This window comes from Amborella trichopoda, chromosome 2 (genome assembly GCF_054954075.1).
Source record: "Amborella trichopoda isolate Santa Cruz 75 chromosome 2, AtrichopodaSantaCruz75HAP2 v2.0, whole genome shotgun sequence".
Classification (NCBI taxonomy): Eukaryota; Viridiplantae; Streptophyta; class Magnoliopsida; order Amborellales; family Amborellaceae; genus Amborella; species Amborella trichopoda.
In genome coordinates, this window is record NC_142337.1 from 50,058,561 (window position 1) to 50,078,048 (window position 19,488).

The 19,488-nt window shown below is 37.4% G+C and overlaps 1 protein-coding gene across 12 annotated transcripts in view; it reads left to right on the forward strand.

Moving 5' to 3' along the window:
* Positions 1-207: 207 nt before the first annotated feature.
* The window catches only part of LOC18431619 (uncharacterized), a 35,299-nt gene continuing 16,018 nt past the window's right edge, over positions 208-19,488 (forward strand). For 2 of the 12 annotated variants that reach the window (XM_011624105.3, XM_020665429.2), the window contains exons 1-6: positions 208-566; positions 1,209-1,373; positions 1,551-1,742; positions 10,714-10,792; positions 10,989-11,128; positions 12,035-12,116. In XM_011624105.3, the coding sequence (XP_011622407.1) occupies positions 519-566; positions 1,209-1,373; positions 1,551-1,742; positions 10,714-10,792; positions 10,989-11,128; positions 12,035-12,116 (706 nt within the window). In that variant the 5' untranslated portion in view covers positions 208-518. Of the gene's footprint in view, positions 567-1,208; positions 1,374-1,550; positions 1,743-10,220; positions 10,508-10,713; positions 10,793-10,988; positions 11,141-12,034; positions 12,117-19,089; positions 19,207-19,488 lie in introns of those variants that run through there. The other 10 variants (XM_088858433.1, XM_088858439.1, XM_020665428.2 and 7 more) reach the window with 8 other exon arrangements.

A 19,488-nucleotide genomic window follows, 5' to 3' on the forward strand; every position in this document is an offset into this window, starting at 1 on the left:
ATATGCTCGATCAACACTATTTTTGAAGCTTTAAATTTTTACAAGTATAGATAAAAATATATTTTAAGTCTATCACAAAGTTTTTTAGCACTCAAATTACTTGACACTATTAGAAGAAGGTGCTTTAATTCGATTGTTTAGAGTAGCTCTGTACAAACCACACCCTTTAGGATTTTCCCTCTTAAAAAACAAGATAGGGCATGTAATTTGGCAGGGACAGTAGGGGGTGGCCGTTCGTATTATCTTGAGGGTTAATGGATTAAATTTTTAAACAAGGGCCTGCGGATCACTTCCCGGCCTGTAAATTTACGACTCTCTCTGTCTTTTTTTCTTTATCAGATGCACAACCCCCATTTCTGAAGCCACCCTCCTCTCTCTCTCAATCTCCCGATGGTCCTTGAATGGATCATATCGAAGTTTATAGTAATGGAAAGTCTGAGACTCAAAATTTGACATTGATCAGGAAATCATTATCATTTCAGAGCACTTAGAGAAAAATACGTATATATATAGCCCTCATGGAGGATGGAACTTCGATCAGGAGGAGACTTAATACGCAGAAAGAGGTATGCTTCGTGGGTTTCGGTCTTATTTAATTTCAGTTTAAATTCGGTTGTGCTCATCAAATTTCCCTAAAATTTGCCAAAATTCCATACACCTTTGTTTCCCCCTTGATTTGGACTGAAAGTTCCCCCAAAATTGGCAGAATTTGTTTAAGTTTGTTCTAAATTGGCCTAGATTTACCTGAAATTGGAGTGGGAGTATTCCTAGAAAATTTTAGGGAATTTTGATTTTAGAATCCGAAAACTCTTGCCAGTACGATCTTTTTGTGCTTTAACGTGCATAACTTTTTTTTTTCCTTATTTTTCCCAGATTTGGCTCACCATTGAACCAACATTATAATGCTGGGTCCTTGTTTGTTAGTGATTTCCTTTCTTTCATTGGCTGTCTTTGCGTGGTTCTGAATGTTATTATGCATGCAATCTTCGTCATTTTTTGTTGTGCATCTAATTTGGATTTTCTATCCGATTTCTTTTGAATTTCATCATCTATTAGTTCCCCTAATCAGTTAAGAAATAGCAAGTTTTATGCTTCTGAAGGTTAATTACCTTTGGAATCTAACTGTTAACTTTGAATCTATTTTCATTTTCCTCTTTTCATTTTCTTTTGTTAATTGTTTTTTCTGTCCAAAAAAAATTCGTTTTTAGGTCCTAAAGTGGCTTGAAGATTTCTCTGAAAAGCTCCAAAAGAGGGCACATGATGCCTCGTGTGAAGTACATAGGCTATTGGAGCAGGCCACAGTTGCGGAGCAAGAACTGAAGGCAGCCTTTAATTCTTTTCGAAGTCTGTCAAATGTGCAATTTATTGAGAATGTAAGCGTCAATTATGGTCAAAGAGTCTTAGTCAATGTTATCGAATTGTCTTCATGTCAAAATTTGCCTCAAGATCCATTAGTTTCAGTGCCATTTTACCTTCCTTGTAAAATTATTTTACAACTTGGTTGAATTTATTTTCCTTGGATTCATGTTATCTTTTCCGTATGGGCGTAGACGATGCAAGAAGAAGATGAGATAACTTCCCATAGATCAAAAGCCCCTCAATCTTCAACTGAAGCCAGCATTCGTGCTCAGAGTTATGAAGCAGACATAATGCCAAGATATAAAGAGGCTCTGTCCCTTGGCTTGAGTTCCTACAAGCAGCATTTGCAGAGCCGAAAATCTTCAGCAGCCTCTGTTTATAAAGTAAGGATTTTGAATGTTAGCATGCAAAATTTATAACAAGTTGTTAGTTTTTATTCTAGTTGTATGCTTGTTTAATGTGATGCTGATGATCATATCTAACTGTTAATAAAGCAGATGAACAACAAGATAAGATACAGGATAAGATATTATTACTTCTTTATGAACTAATAATATACAGGATAAGATATATTTTAACTATAAGGAGCTATTATAAACAAGCAAGAATGAGCATTGTGATATTATCATTGGAAAGACAGATTTTCTATGGACAGGGTTGTAAGTTTCTACAGCGTCGATGGATCCCCCAAAAGCCATCCATTTGTTGGACAGTAGCACTTATTCAAATTACGACTCTGGACCGTCCATTTGTTGGTGGATGATTTACTTTTTTAAGAGCTCAAAATCAAAATCATTTCATTTTATCTTAATTTTTGGAATTGATCAAAAGGTCAATCGAGAGATTTTTGCAAAATTTCAGGTCCTATAATTCCTCCTAACATGGTTTGTGGAGGGTAGGTCAATGCTGCAGAAATGGACAGCCCCATTCATAGGGCAGCTTTTCCTTATTGAAATTGCAACCTGTAAACTCAAATAAAACTTTTTGCCAAGACTATTTGCATTGCATTTTGAGACGAAGTCAGTAATCCTCTGTAGCAGACTGAATTGCTTAATTCCAAACATAGCTTAGGTGTGCGAGATCGGTTTGCTGATGATTCATACTTCGCCAGCACTTCTAGAACAAAAAGAAGAAAAAATATGGAAGTGGTCAGTGGCTGCTTGTAAATGTGTTCCTTAATTATTTTTTATAGAAGGATGTATAGTAGCTATGGGATCATTTGGAATCTATTGAAGCCTTACTGCGCTCTGTTGGTCTTATTCATTCATTGTACTTCTCAAGCCAGTAATAAAGCTCTCCACCATTACCCCCCTTAATCATTCTTTATGCTGGTCACTCGAGGAAGCTGGACAATGTTTTGCTGCAAAATACTCTTGTGACAAATAATTTGGTATGCTGCTTTTGCTGCAAAAGAATATTGTGGCACAAATTTTGGTATGCTGTCTAATGAGTATAACCGGTATATCGAATGTGTTAAAGTAATACTATCTCTTTATTTGACTTTTCTTGGTATGAGTACCTTAGTAGATGAGATTCATGCTTTAAAGTTCACATGTATACAATGGGAGTAGATGAAATTTATTCCCTTGCGACCTTCCCTTTGAGAGAGTTTGTTTGCAATTTATCTATTCCTCACCACTTTCAAAATCCTGTGCAGTGACATGTAAATGAAATGAGCATTTGCTAGTGTGGACTATATGAGAGCGATTCATTCACTCAATGATAACATGGTTCTCTTGCATTGATCTTTTTCATGCCCCAACCAAGGTTAAAAAAACGGGTTCGGGCGCCTAGACGGTTTGGGTGCCTAGCCGCCTAGGCGGGTGCTCAGGGAGCTCTCAATATATATATATAAATGTGTATGTATGTATATATATGTATATATATGGGGCGGAGCCACTCGACCTTATGAAGGGAGAGGGTTTGTCGAGAGTCTTTCCCCCTCTCCCGGTGATTCTTGCCCGTGCTAGTTCCACCTTCTCTCCATCCCACCTCTACATGAATAGCTTGAACCCTCGGGTCGGGTCCCCCACCCCAAACATAAAAAATAGGGGAGTTCTTAGAGCTGGTTTGTAGCCTTAGGGAGTTTTTAGGGCAATTTTAAAGCCCCAAACTCCTCATGATCATGAAATTGACAAAAAAAATCAATAAAAGAATATGATATATGCCCAATTTCATCATCCAAGTCAGAAAAAATCAATAAATCACCAAAAAAATCAATCTTTTAACTACAAACATATAAATATACTGTAAAAGAAAAAAAAAGTAAAAAAAAAAACACATGATTCATAACATAATGTGTTGTAGCAAAATAAAATGAAAACCCTCTTTCAAATATGATAATACTTAAAAAAATATCAAAATCAAATCGGTATTGATGCAAACCTCGTCTATTGGGTTGTTTTAGGAACTATTGTCTTTGTTTTAGGAACAAATCGGAAAAATATAAAATTTGTCGATCTTTCAATAAATCACAAAATAGTGGTTTTTGAGGTTTTCTCACCCTAAAGGCCACGGATTGTATATTGGAGGTTTAGAATACCTCCTAAAACCCCTCTCCCCCTTTTTAAGGGGGAAAAATTACTTTTTTTATCCTCACCTGAGGGTATTTTTCCACCCCCTGAAAATTTTCAGGGGGCAGTGCCTCAGTGGTGCCTAAACCGCCTAGGCGGGCGCCTAGAAGCAAAACGCCTTATGCACCTGCCCAGATTGTGCCTAGGCGTTTTGACAATTTGTCCGCCTAGGTGGTCAGGCGGCCGAATTTTTGAACTATGGCCGCAACACTAAGACGTATACCCAAATATATACATTAGTTGTAACCCTTGACGTTACCCTCCACATGTTGGCTTTTGGTCCTTTAAAGTCATGTAAGAGATTACAGAGTTAGTATTATGCAAACAGTCTTAACTGTGACGTAAAAAGGGTCTCACTCTTGTAACCAAGGCTGGAAATTGCCGTTTTAGACAACTGCAGTGAGTGTATGGCTCCACCAGTTTAAATGCAGGAAGACTTCACCTTTCTAAGATAACTGTGGCAAATTATCGTTTGTCTTAGTTAATCGTAGTAGATCTTCATTCTTCACGATTTCCGAGACAAAGTACAAAGAACTCGTTGTCCCACTGACGAGGAATGGGATTCTAATAAACCGTGGACGAAACAGGAGTGAATGGTTTGATTGAGTACTCATAATTAACAGTGGCAGATGATCTCTACTCTCCAGAAACTTCTTGAATCTGTTGAAGATCCTCGGGACTGAGGCTCTAGGATGTTTCGGTAGATTGAGAAACCACAATCTGCTATTATGCTTCAAGTCTTAACCTAGTTAAAGTAGAAGCGATGATCCTCGGGATTGATGCTCTAGGACTTTTCGGTAGAATGAGAAGCGACAGTTTGATGTCTATAGTTCAAGTGATAACCAAGTTAGAGTTTTTGAGCCTCAGCAGGAACTCTACTCTCTAGTCTGTACAATAGAAATCCACAGAAAAAAATTCCCAGCTTCGAAACTCATTTAGTTGTTGTGCAATTGACCTAGAGTCATGGGATGCTCCCACTATCTTCGAATTATTAGATGACTTTGACTCAAAATCCCTCTATGACACAATTGAATTTAGGATGAATATATCCCCATGATAAAATTGGGCCAAGTGAAACACTCATTAAAGGATTTTGAGAGTTGCTCTCTCTTGGCACCTTTCTAGGACTATAGAGCCAAGAGCGCTTTGCAATTTTGTTGTTGATTACCAGTTTCTTGAAATCATAGACAAACACATTCCACTAAAAATCATTGAGAAACTTCATTTTTTCAATTGATTGTGGCGAATATTGTCAAGAACAAAATCTCACCTCTGTGAGCAAATTTTCATTAAGTTTCTAATTGAAAACGAGGTTTGTATAGATTTGAAATCATTGATCATATATTGCAGCCACCAAGGTTTTAAAAATTTCCTATCCGGATCGGGAATCGTTGAAGCCGGTCCAGTTCCCACCATATATCGTAAACCGGCCGTGTCCCTCGTTGAATTGGCTTGATCTCTGATAGAACCGGCTGGTTCTGCTAGAAACCAGCTGAGTCTGTCAGACGAGAAGTGGTTGCTTATGTCAGAAACCAGTCGAATATGTCGGACCAGAACCTGCCAGTTCTGTTTCGAACTGGTTTGAACGAGGAAACTTGAGTAAGTGCATTTTTGAAATTTGTTTAAGTGTACTTTTGAATTATTTTTAAAACGAGGGGCAATAGCCCACACCGTTACTTTTTATCTCAAAAAAAGCCATCACTTTCACTTGGGCCCTACCAACCAGTCGTACACCACATGCGTTTATGAGACTGCATTTGCTCTAGACACCCTATGTGCAATGTGTGAGGCTTTTTTACATGCTTTTGCTTCATTCGATCTTCGATGTGGGACAAATTAGTCTCGTTTCTACATTGCATGAAAGAAACTTTGGGGCCGATAAATTTGACGTACTAAAACTTTCTCTCTCTCTCTCTCTCTCTCTCTTCCTCCCCCCCTCCACACCTTGGCATCTCTCTCTCTCTCTCTATATATTCTAACAGCTTCTTCGATTGAATTTGTTCCATATAGCTTCTTTAAAAAATCAAAACTCCTAAGTCAATACAAAAATTTAAAAAATTAAAATGAATTAGAGAGATTCATTTGATTTTTCTGTTGCATTTTAAACTTTATTTTGACTAGAAAATGAATCTAACAGACAACCAATACTCAACATGAGACATGTTCCTAGTATTTACATGTTTTTGATGCACATAACGAAAAACTATAATAAAATTGCCACTATTTCTTTTAGAAACCTAAAAAAATAGTTTTTTGAGAAATTACATTGACTTTTTGAATTTTTTTGAGGCTAAGACTGGCCAAACAACCGATTCTCTGATCTAGATCGCCGATCTACCAATCTGACACGGTTTATGGGGTGGCTGATCTGGGTCACCTATCCTTTTTTTTAAACCTTGGTAGCCATAGTATAGCTGGTGGGAGTGGTGGAAAGGGTGACAACAAACCAAAACTACATAGTAGTTAGGGTAAGGTTTCCATAACCATGTCCAGTGATTGAGCGCCTTTGTCATTACCATGGCGGATAGCTGCTAGGGGCATTTTGGTTATTCTAACTGTTCCCAGTGATATTAATTGGCAAAATTTGAATTTAAACAATTCAAATTTGCCTTAACTCACTGAAAAACATAAATATTGATCAAAACATTCACTTGCGCATGTTAAATAGGAATCTTTGCTGTTTTGGCCTAAACACCCAAAACTAAGTTGGTTTGAAACATCAAATCTGGTTTTAAAACCATATGAAATTAACGACACAAATGGAGGAATACCGCTTGCTAAAACTTTTTCCTTGATATTCCCATCCTAATTTCTTACCTCCATTATTAACTTTCTAAATATGTCCAGTATCATGTATAAAACATCTTTGATGAAATTTTAAGGTCAGGTACTCTTTATGGCAGTACAAAACTCAACTTTCATGTCAAAAAGAAATAAAGGTATATTATAAATAAATTCCTCCCCAACCCCTTTATTTCAAAAAGCACCTCCCCATTGGGTCACTACTCCTCCTTAAACACTCACATAATCCCTTCTATACAAGTTGGTACGACTTCTTCCTATTTTCTCCTTGATTTTATCCTTCTCAAATCGCTTTATTCCTTCCAAGTCCTAACCCCTTTATTATGTATCTCTCTAATCCAAACACCTAATTTCTCTATCCTACCTCATTGCTTTCTCTCTCCTTTCTCTTCTTTCTGAAAACCTTTCTTTCTCCTTCATTTGGTCTCCTTAATAATGCATATGTTCTGCATGTATAATGGTTAGTGAGTTCAACAAACAACAAAATCGTGTGGCTTTGCCATTGAAATTGGGGCCATAAAGTTTAACATTGTCCAATAAATGGTGGGGGAGTGGGTCCCGCTCATAGTTGTTTGAAGTGGAAGCGTTTTAAGAATAAAAAATGGAGAACAATTAGAGGCTAGGAGCTTCCTATGGTAGGAAGTGCCATCCGTGCAATCCATATCTTCGGAATTGCACTTCCAACTACTTAGGACCATGCAAGAAATTATTAAGGAATGGGTTCCCTATGGAAAAATGTTAGAGGTTCTAGAGAATCCTTAACCAATAATCCCTTAGTATTGAAATTGATGTATTGAGTAAGTTTAGCCAGGGTTTTCCCTATTACTGGAATCGATGCCCTCAACTACCCTAAACAATCAAAATCCCTATGTCAACTTAGTGAGAGATATGTATGAAGGAGCACTAACTAGTGTGCGAATGACTAATGGAGAGACAAGCGAGTTTTCAGTGAAAATATGTCTACATCACGGGTTATTGTTGGGCCCATACCTCTTTGTCTTGGTTATGGACGACTTAGTTAGGCACCTACAAGATGAGGTACCATGGTGTATGTTTTTTGCGGACGACATGATTTTGATCGATGAGAATCGAAGCAACGTCAACATAAAAACTTTGGATGGATGCTCTAGAATCTAAAGGTTTTAAAATTGGTCGGACTAAGACAAAGTATATGGAATACAAGTGTAGTAATAATAGGAGTAGAGATGAGAAAGTAGTTAAGATTGATAGTCAAGAAATATAAAAACTATCGCAATTTCGATATTTTGGTTATATAGCTAAGTAAAATGGAGAGATTGAGGAAGATGTCGCATATAGAATTAGAGTTGGGTGGGCGAGTTGGAGAAGTGCAATCAGAGTTTTATGTGACTGTCGCATACCAATGAAGCTGAAGGGGAAGTTCTATAGAACAACTGTGAGACCCGCTTTGCTTTATGGGGTGGAATGTTGGGCGGTCAAGAAACAATATACCCATAGGCTGAATGTAGCTGAGATGGATGAGTGGCAAGACAAGAAGGGATAGAATTCGAAATAAATACATTCGGGAGAATTTAGGTGTGGCTCTAATAGCTGATAAGATGCGAGAAAATAAACCTAGGTGGGCTGGCCATGTGCAACGCAGACCCAATACAACTACTGTTAAGAGGTGTGAGTTGATTCAAGTGGAAGGCTAAAAAAGGGCGAGGGGTTAGCCCCAAAAAGACATGGTTGGAAGTAGTGAGAAGAAATATAGCAACTTATGGCCTCACTGAGGGTATGACCCTTGATAGAACAGAATGGCGGACAAGGATTTGTGTAGCCGACCGCAAATAGTTGGGAAAAGGCTATAATGATGAAGATGATGATGATAAGGAATTGTATCTAGTAGTATTATATATATATTACCAAAACAGTAAACTAATCATTTAGTCTAATACACACAATATACGTACTGCAATACACAATACAATATTGCAACACTCAAAGTCACATGTTCAGCCTCTAATTGACATAGCACACACATACATGTGCATCAATTTTGAGCTTCTAGACTTATAGTCTCTAAATTAAACCATAAAATGCACGACTAATGGAATTAATCAATAAACAATAAACAAAGAAAGCTAATCTTTGTGTGGGGGTGGTTTGTTTTGTGGTGGGGAAGGGAGTGGGAGAGGGTGAGGGGAAGCGGAAGGGGGGATGTGTTGGGGGTGGGAGGGAGGGCAGGAGACTAGAGTTAAACATAAAGAGTTGAAATCCATTCAGTTGGATCGATTTATAGAAACCAATTTGATCTATTCCATGGCTCAATTCACCGAAGCCACTGAGGGAGGGAGTGAGGGAGACCTAGAAAGGAACCTGTGAGCTCAAGGTCTTAAAGTCAAACATAAGGAATTGAAATCCATTGTGTTGGATGGATTCCATGGCTTAGTTCACCAGAGCGATTGCGATCTATTCCATGGCTCAGTTCACCTGAAATTTGAAAGTTGAATGGATTTCAGCGTATAATTCTCTAGCGCAATTTCCTAGATGAAGGTTTGGATGGATTTCAGACTATGGAATCTATTGAACATTATTTCATGACTATAGTCACCAGGAGCTGAATATTTTGATCGATTTTTCCTTACAAAGACCATTGAGCACTACTCCATGGCTCAATGCACTGGGAATTGATTTGAGCCATGGAATCGTTTTCCCCTAAATTAGCGTGCACACTCTGTATGTGCGTGCCTGCATGTGTGAGACTATTGGGGCAACATGGCTCCTCATATAAGTAAAAGAACAGAAAATTTATTACTGTAAGGAACAATTTGTGAACTATCCTAATGGAAAACCCTAATGAGGATAGGAGGAACAAAGTGGATAAAATTTTCCTATACTATCCTAATATAAATAGTAAATTTTTAAACCACGAACTTTTGACTTTTCTAAGTCAAGGTGATTCCAATAGTTAGTCTCTTTGTCAAATTTTGATTCAGTGGTTTGACCCGAAGTGGTTAAATCTAGCTCAAATTTATGCCTTGATGGCAAAGTAGTATTTTTGTTTTGTGTGAGTTCGATCGTTTCTATCGACAATTTCTTCTTTGTGCGGTGGGAGAAATGGTCGGGACACCATCTGGGACAGCGTTTCGATTATGAGTTGGTCTCACCAAATGATTTCAGTTTAGATATTTAATTTGGGACACATACATGTCGGATTATGCTTCTTATATCTCATTGCTCAAATATACAACATATAATTTGGTGTGGTTGTTGGATATTTATTGCTTGTTTACACTTGGAAAAGATTTAATTTTTTCCGTTTGAATATGAAATGCGTGCTACATTGCTTCAACCAATTCATTCTATTGTTTGGGGAAAGATCAATTAGGTTAGTGATTGCATGGGGCTCCCGTCTCATGCAACACCGAAGCAGCTGAGCCTCCCATCAAAATCCATCTTTTTTATGGGTTGAGGACTAAAACTCATTTGAAACCCCTTCAGGATCTAAATCCATCTTTTTTACAGAATCTTGATCTTGGCTGTCAAGGGGTTGGATTTGCAGATCCTCAATCATCCAAAATATGAAGAAATGAGGGGGAGCTAAAATATTTAGGCTGAGGCCATGCCTCATCAATAACTCTTCCCAATTGGAGAGGTCCAGATGTGGGCTCCTCAACGGGCACCAAAGACCTCCTGTTGGGACCATTGGCATTGAGCTTGCTCCTAGCTGCACTTCAATAATTTGTAGCACTGAGATCTGCTATTTATTACTCTTGTGGCATCGATCACCTCATGATTTATTGTTGCACAGTGTAAGAATTTAAATAAAAAATCTGCAGGTATTTCATTTATTATTGTAATTATCATTTGTGTGTAGAATTTAAATAAAAAATCTTTTGTGTGTATAGAATTATTGTTGGGTGGAGGAAAGAGTGAAGTTATAATTATCATGGTCCTTTCTGCTTATTTAGAGTTAAGATGGTCCTTTGTGCTTATTGACTGTATTTATGTAATGAAGTTTGGGTCAGCACGTGGTGAACTTCCACATATAATTGGCAGTGAGGAATTTATGCATGACAACACTTGTGGGCTAACGGGTAAGTATGCCTTCCTTTAGTTGTGAACATTACATTTATAAGTATTCATGTATTAATGTCTGTTTCCATGCACCATATACACATACCTTGTATATGTGTGTGCACTTGCGTGTGCACTTGTGCATGCATCTGTGGTCAACATAGGTTCCTGTAGAATGTAACATACATTGCATATTATCCAATAATTTAATTACAGAGGATTTGATATTGGAGACCACCACACTTGGTTTCAGCCATAAATCAAGTCCAGAGCAATTACGTTTGGGTGCTGGGGCTGGTGTTCAAGCCATGCTCAATCCTGGCTTTTTCGGAATTGATCAAGATGCAACTGACAAGGCAAGTTAATGGGTAATGACCCATACTTTATGTTATTTACTCTGATGTAGAATTAAGTTTTTGAAATGTTTACCATTTCTATTTGAACTCTGTAAGAACTTTTTACTTAATTACATGCTATCGGTTCGCTAGCGATGTTGCCTTTCTGTTTAAGATGGTTGTAAATTCATGCGCAAATAGTGTCAGCTGACGGTGCAGGCAGATATGGTGGATGCGGAACTATGATTTTGATTCAGGCATTCGTGCATTCCATTCACAGGGAATATTTGTAATTCTGTGGGTGGTTGGAATGATTCTGATGTTTTGTTGTGCCATGAAACTTTGCATGCTTAACTAACTTCCATGATCTTTTGATACTTTAATTGGGTTAATAACATTCTGAGAGCTCGTAATGATAAATCAATGGCAAGTAAAATGTCAAAGACTATCGTTCTTGCTTATGCATGTGTGCTATCTAAGTTAGTAAAATTTGTTATGTATCTGTCAAGGATCCTGTGTTTTATATGTAATTTTGTGAGTGGTTGGAATGATTCTGATGTTTTGTTGTGCAATGAAACTTTGCATGCTTAACTAACTTCCATGATCTCATGATACTTTAATTTGGGTTAGTAACTTTCTGAGAGCTTGTAGTGATAAATCGATGGCAAGTAAAATGTGAAAGACTGTCGTTCTTGCTTATGCATGTGAGCTATTAAATTTAGGAAAGTCTTATAAGACATTATTTTGGGGCTTATATTGAAAATAATTGGATTTTGTTGCTTGCATAATCTGAAATTTTCTTATTTGAAGTCATCACTTGCTAATGGTTGAAGTTTTACCCATTTAATATAGGGTTCCTTTTGCTTTCTTGCATAAGTTTGGTCCTTAAGTGATGGTTTACTTTCTAACATCTATTGTCCTAGACAGGATGTCTCTGAACCCTTGGTCTCTGCTCCGTTAGATTTCAAAGCAATGCTTGAGGCGGCATTAATCAGTCCTTATAGAATATGTATGTTTCATCCTATTTTCCTTCTATATCAGGAGATTGAAGTTATATGCTGCAAAACATTAATAAAAAGCTATAGCCTGTCAGAAATATAATTTACTTTCTCACAAAGTTGAGATTTAGAAATGTGAATATTAACCACCATATTGTAGATATTATAAGGAACATGTTCATTATATTCTCCCTCTTTGTAACTGTATCATGCCATGTACTTCTTGTCTCACTTCTTAATCTGACTGTAGAGGTTGACCCTTTAAAGTTTAAAGAAAATAACCATCAGAATTTTTTCATTTTCATGATTGTTTGGCATTTTTCTGGTGCTTCTTTCATTGCTTGCATTTCAGAGTTTTGTTTCTCCAATTGCTTGTAGAATATCTTTTGTAGGGCAATTGTTCCGTTGACAATCTATGTTGCTCTTTTAACGTAAATTGTAGTGGCTCGTTACTGACATGCCCTGCTATCTTCATGTCTATTCTTTTATTTGATCTATCATGTGTCAATTATTCAGGAGTATTATGTTTGGATGTTCTTGCAAATTAAACTCTAGTTTGTTGATCTCTTTGTTTTATGTAGATCTTCTGTTTTCCATTCATTTAATAGCTTCAATTGCCAGGCACTACTACTTTTATCCCCTAATATAAGTAATTTATTGTGTCACTTTACACACCCTGCTATGTCATTGTCCATTCTTTTAATTGATATGAGTTTTATAAGTTTCCAACCAAATGTTTAGGAACTTGATTAGATACACATTTCTCCCTATGATTGCATAAACATTCCCTTTAAACTCATAGATTCATCGAAGCATGGGTCTGGCTTGGGTTTAAGGCTGGTCTAGTTGGCTTTCACACCAATGAAATCTTTGACTGCATCATCAACACCTCGTCGAGCAGCATGCCTAATGCACTTCGGTACAGTTTTGTATTGTTGTCCACAAAGCGTAGCATGTAAACTCTAACAATACTGTTTTCTTGTGCAGCTTTGTTATGTAAGTGTATTTATTTGTGGTATTCATATGGCTACTTTGAGCGCGGTGGCTGTGAGCCAGCCAAGTCGGCAAAGTTGTTATCTGGGTCCGACCCGCTGTCCTGAGACAAATTTGACATCACTTGTGTGATTGCATTCCTCCTACTTGGCATTACTCATGTGATTGCACTCCTTCATGATGAGGTCTTTTGCCTCCTCCTCTTCTATTTTGTGAGAATGACGCCGTCTTATAGAGGCCAGGGTCAGTGAGAGAAATGCAAGGGTGGAAGGCATCACTACCCACCTTGACATTGGCATTCTTTCTTAGTATTTTTTCCCGTGTTCTCGTTTTTCTTGGTCTTTCCCTTCTCTTTTTTCTTGGTCTTTGCCTTTTATGTAATTATTTATCTATGAGTGAGAGAGTGTGGTTTGGTAGATAGCAAGAACTAATTGTTTTCTAGGGATTCATTAATTCTTTCTCCTTGATCTTTATCATATCTTTCTCCTTGATTTCTGCTCTTACCTTCTTTTAGGGTTTCAAGCATGAGCAATAAGAGCAATGATTTGCATGGTTTTTAGGGGTTACGAGAGATGTATTACCATCGAATAAGGATTTTATTTCTAGTTCATTCAAAAGCAGTGACCTGGACACTTCATGTTTTCTTTAGTATCACGTGTCCACACTTAGAAACATGTTGACATGCACAGACGCAATTGACACTTGTCCGTGCATGTCTGATGATGTCATCAGTTTATGAGTACATATCTACAGTTTAAATACATGTTTGGCTTTTTCTCAACATACGTGCTTAAGGGTTGATGTGGTAGCGTGACTCTTTGACCATGTAGGGATGAGTTTTCAATTCTTACCAATGAGTATCATTTTATTTGAGCCTTTTCTTTTACTTTATTTGGGCTTTCTCTTTTGAAAACAAAAAATAGTACCATTTCAAGTTGATCGAGGCAGAGATTGAACCCAGGACGGCTTGGGTAGGAAGCCAACATGCTGCCACTGTGCCTCTTTGGTGGTCATGCATGACATTGGCATTCTTTATGTATACAACCATTTAGATTGCAGAAGGAAATGAGAAAAATTGTGGGGCTTTAGATTGCAAAAGGAAATAAGACGAAAACAATGGGGTTGGAACACAGGATCACTAACTGTATCACCACGACATTGAGGTTTAACTGCAAGAATACTGAAACATATATTATATAAACTTGTTTAGAGTACTAGTAGTACAGACGTGTCATGAAGTATTGGCATTTTAGTCTCACATTCTAGATACTATAACACATACTAGATACTGACACGGGTGTCGGTATCCATGTAACACTGTTCAAAAGGCAATTGTTACAGTCTACTATCCAAATAGGAAAATCTAGTTAGTCAAACCTGAATAAAATTTGATACTATAATGGGCCAGCTGCAATTATTTGTGGTTGAATTTGGAATGTGAACTTTTTGGTTTGCCTATGTCATTTTACTAATGATGTGATGCAATGATGCTCGAGTGCTTGACCCTTCTACCCAGTATAGCCTCTGGTCATTTATATATGCTGCACAGTGCAAATTCTAACAGCAATCTGGAGGCATTTGAGTTGGTCTTCAGGTTGTATGATGCTTCCAAATTTGAGTCCTTCTAGACAATTCAAAAGTCTTCAGGTTTATGATGCTTCCTAAATTTGTGTCCTAGTCAATTCGAAAAGATTACTCTCGTGGGCCACCTATGTCAGGCAGGATGTAGCTTGTGGCATTGGTGGCTTGGATGGTGCAACTTTGTATGGAGAGTCCTGATTCATAGCAGGGGATCATCTGGGATGGTGCCGTAATGGTGATGTTTGTTTGGAGAGGGGCCTGTGGGCAATTTTTTGGTAGTTCTGGAATACTGCAGTTCCTTCACCAACAATAAAATGAACATTGTCGCATATATCACCTGTTGGTGGAAGTGGATATTTGTGTCAGCATGGAGCTATGGTTTGTTACCATTTGATGGCGTAGCAACAGAAAACTGACTGATCAAGGTTTACCCTAAGGACGACTACTTGTTTCAACAGTGTTTTTGAAGGCTATATCCCTTGAAATAAAGCCTAAAAGAGAAAAGTTAGGTCTCCTAAAGAAAAAAATGTGAAAAAATGAGAAATGACAAAAACAAAATGTGGATAGGAAGTACAGGAGAGCTAATTATGTGTTTGGGGGGATGCACTCTCCATCATTGACCGACCCATTGAATTGATTGTAATGACTTTTGTACTACAATTCCATGCTATTAGCATGATCACATGGATCATATATATTTCCCCTTAAATTTCTTGCAATTTGTCTTTTTTTTTTTCATTAGCCTAGAATATCAAGGTCTTGACATAACTGTTGCTATTGAAAACAAATTTTTTTTTTTTGGAATTTTTGAGTATCAAAGATGCCCATGACCAATTTTGACTAGTTTATAATATGGTGATGAACACATGTAATCATGTGACGGCTTCTGTCCTCATCTTCAATTGGAGAGTCCTCTTCTTTTCCTTTAAAAGTTTAAAACTACAGAGCGATCTGCGCAATCAAGATTGGTATACAACAACCTTTTTTGCCCTCATAGCAATATTTTAGCTAATTGCTGACAAAAGCATTCTTGTAAACCTTTTATCTTTTGCAAGGCTTATATCCTTCAAGAAAGTAACTGGCCTCCAAGTGGATTAACTCGTGACCCTCATTGTAAATTTCATTAAGTTAGCTTTTTATCGATGTACCTTTAAAGGCTACCAAGGTCTTCCGTTCTTGTTCTAACAACCAGTTCTATCATGAATGTGATACACATTACACAATCAATTCCATTTTTGGTGACAGCACTGTCTTTATCAAGAATTATTAGATTTTTGCCTTGGACTCTCTGTGAATAGAAGATCACCATCACTATGTGACTCCTCATGAGCTTCGATTACAGTTTAGGATTTTGCATGAAGAATTCTACCATTCAAGCCACCAGTGGTACATGTTTGGTCTTGAGTTCTTGACTTACTTGTGATTTGGAAGTACTCTTGTCAGATTGTCTGCATGGAGTGATATTTTGGGAGCCTCATATGAGCTGAAGGGCTAGACTGGGAGGACAGGTCAAGTAACCAAGATGTCTCATCATTGACAGGGTCAGGGCGAATTTTATCAACATAAGACTTGTGGTTGTTGCTTGTTCATTCTTGAATTCTATCTCGACTTGACCAACTAGATTTCATATCTGAACAATTTAATGTTTTCTCTTACTTTGGTTGAGAAGTTTTCCAAAAGTTTATAAGGCGACTTTAATTGTTTTAGATATTCACTCATAAAAAACAGGATCATCAGGTTGTGACTATTTTCTTTAAAGAATTTATTTAGGTGATTGTTTTGGACAATAGATCGATTTGGACAAGAATAGCATGGGTGATGCTATTGTTGATTTTGCTGTGTCTTGTGACCTAGCAATGGCAAACACCTACTTTAAAATATGAGACGAGCATTTAATGCAAAAGTGGGACATATAAAAGCCAGATAGACTGCTTTCTAGTTAAGAATGTAGATCGACCATCATGTAAGAACTATAAGGTTAACCTAGGAGAGAGTCTGGCCACAAAATATAGGCTCATGGTGAAATGAATAGGTGTCGAGGAGCTAGGTGATGGAATTTAAAAGGAGAAAATAGACTTATTTAGGAATAAATTGATAAAAGAAGGAAAAGGGAATTGTAGTTTATGTTATATGGAATGAGATGACTGATTGTATTAAGAAGTGGCAAAATAAGTTTTAGAAGAATCTAGAGGGAAAAGACATTCAAATAAGGAAACTTGGTGGTGGAGTGATGAGGTTCAAAAGGCTATTAACGAAAAACGATCATGTTACAAGACTTGACAATAGAATAGAAATGATCACAACAGAAGAATATTAATATGCGAAGAAGAACGCTAAGAAAATAGTAAGTTAAGCTAAACTTAAGGTGTATGATAGTCTATGCAATAAATTAGTAACAAGAGAAGGTGAAAAAGATGTCTTCAAACTAGCAAAAATGAGAGAGAGGAAGTGTAGGGATCTAGATCATATTAAATGCATTAAGGCTGATGATCAGATGGTCTTGGTGTAAGATGACAAAGTCAATGAAACTTGGAGAATTTATTTTCAAAAATTTCTAAATGACAACCATTGTGAGAGCACACCATTAGGAGGTACCTTTGCCATAAATGAGGTCGGAGGTCATAAATACATTCATAGGATTAGGATATCTGAAGTGAAAGAAGCTTTGAGAAAGGTGAAGATAGAAAAGGCTTTAGGACCAGATGGTATCCTGATAGAGGTTTGGAAGTGCAAATGGGAGAGATTGCCATATTTTGGCTTACCAAGTTGTTCAATAAGATGTTGAGAACAAAGAAAATGCTAGACAAATAGAGAAAAAGTATCGTGGTACCTATTACAAGAATAAAGGAGTCACAGAATTGGCGAAAGTGATTGAGCAATAACTAAGACATGAAACAAGTGTATTAGAAAATCAGTTCGGTTTTATACTAGGGGGGTCAATAGTTGAGGCCTTTTCTGTATTTAGGCAATTGATGGAGAAATTCAGGCAGAAGAAAAAAGATCTCCACATGGTCTTTATTGATTTAAAGAAAGCATATGATAGGGCACCTAGAGAGTTAATTCGTTAGGTGTTGGAAAAGAAAGGATTGTCTAGAGGATATATTGCAATAATAAGAGATATGTATGAGGGAGTGCTAAGTTGTGTGAGGATAGCTAGTAGAGGAACAACTTTTGCTAACTAGTGTGAGGACAACTAGTGGAGAGGCAAATGTATTTTTAGTGACAATAAGCTAATATCAGGGGTCAGTGTTGAGCCCATATCTTTTTTGTTACGACGAGTTAACTAGGTACCTACATGATGAGGTACTGCGGCATATGTTGTTTGCGAATGACATAACTTTGATTGATGAGATTAGAGACGGTGTCAATGCGAAATTAGAACTTTGGAGGGATGCTCTAGAATCAAAAGGTTTTAGAATTAGCCGGACTAAGACATAATATATTGAATGCGAGTTAAGTAATAATAGAAGTAGGAAGAAGGAATTAGTTAAGATTTTTGTTTTTTTTTTGGGTAATTCAGTGGGGATGACGAGTTTCTACCCATTTTTTGAAATTGTTAATGGTTTTTGCATGCGCTAGGTGAGAATGGAAGCCTAGACCTTAGCTGGGGCACAAGTGGTGCTACCACTGCAACCCCAACCCCATTCTCAAGAATTAGTTAAGATTGATGGCCAAAAAGTACCTAAAAGAGTTTATTTCAATATCTTGGGTTGATAATCCATGAGAATGTGGAGATTGAGAAAGATGTCACACATAGAATTAGAGCTGGGTGGACGTAGTGGAGATGTGCTTCTGGTGCCCTATGTGATTGTCGCATACCAATGAAACTGAAGGGTAAGTTCTAGAGGATGGCTGTAAGACCAGCCATACTTTATGGGACGGAATGTTGGGCAGTCAAAAAAGAACATATTCATAGAATGAGCGTAGCTGAGATGAGGATGGAGATGGATGGGTGGCAAGACAGGAAAGGACAAAATTTGGAATGGATACATTCGAGGGAAGTTAGGGTTGGCTCCAATAGGCAAGATAAGGGAAAATAGACTTAGGTGGTTTGGCCATGTGCATCGTCAACCTAGAAAAACACCGGCTAGGAGGCGTTATTTGGGTAAAGTGAAAGGATCTAAAAGGGTAAGGGAAAGACTCAAAAGGACATGGATGGAAGTAGTAAGGAGAGAGATGGTGACCTATAGTATGACTCAGAGTATGGCCCTTGAGAGAGTGGAAGAGCGGAACAAGATTCATGTAGACGACCCCAAATAGTTGTGATAAGGCTCATACGATGATGATTGAAATTGGTCTGAATGGTTTTACATTGGAATAGGATTAAATTCTATTGTATTAAAATATTGTCCCTTCCTCATTGAAAAACCTACAAAGTTGTCACTGCTCATTCTTCCATCCCTGAAATTAGGCTTAGAGTCAAATCTCTCTCTCTCTCTCGCTCCAACTTTGAGTTGGGTCATCAAAAGGATGGACACATGGTGATGGAGAGAAAGTTGATCAGCAACAACATGATATGCCTACACGGTAAGTCTACTCTCTCTCCATAACTCTCCATCCATATCTAGGGTAATGATATAATTACCATATGCAGCTTGCTTTTGCTCTGTATATTTTCTATATAGAAATATGGATGTTTCTACTTGATTTTGTTTTTATTTTATTTTTGATTGGTGAATATATAGGTCATTGATGTAAAGATTTTCAAAGTAAATTCTGTGTATGTATATGGAAAAAATAAAGGAGGTAGGTTTACAAGAAAGAAGGGGTCCAAAATGGGTTTAAAGGGGAGAAAAGTTCTGGGTGACC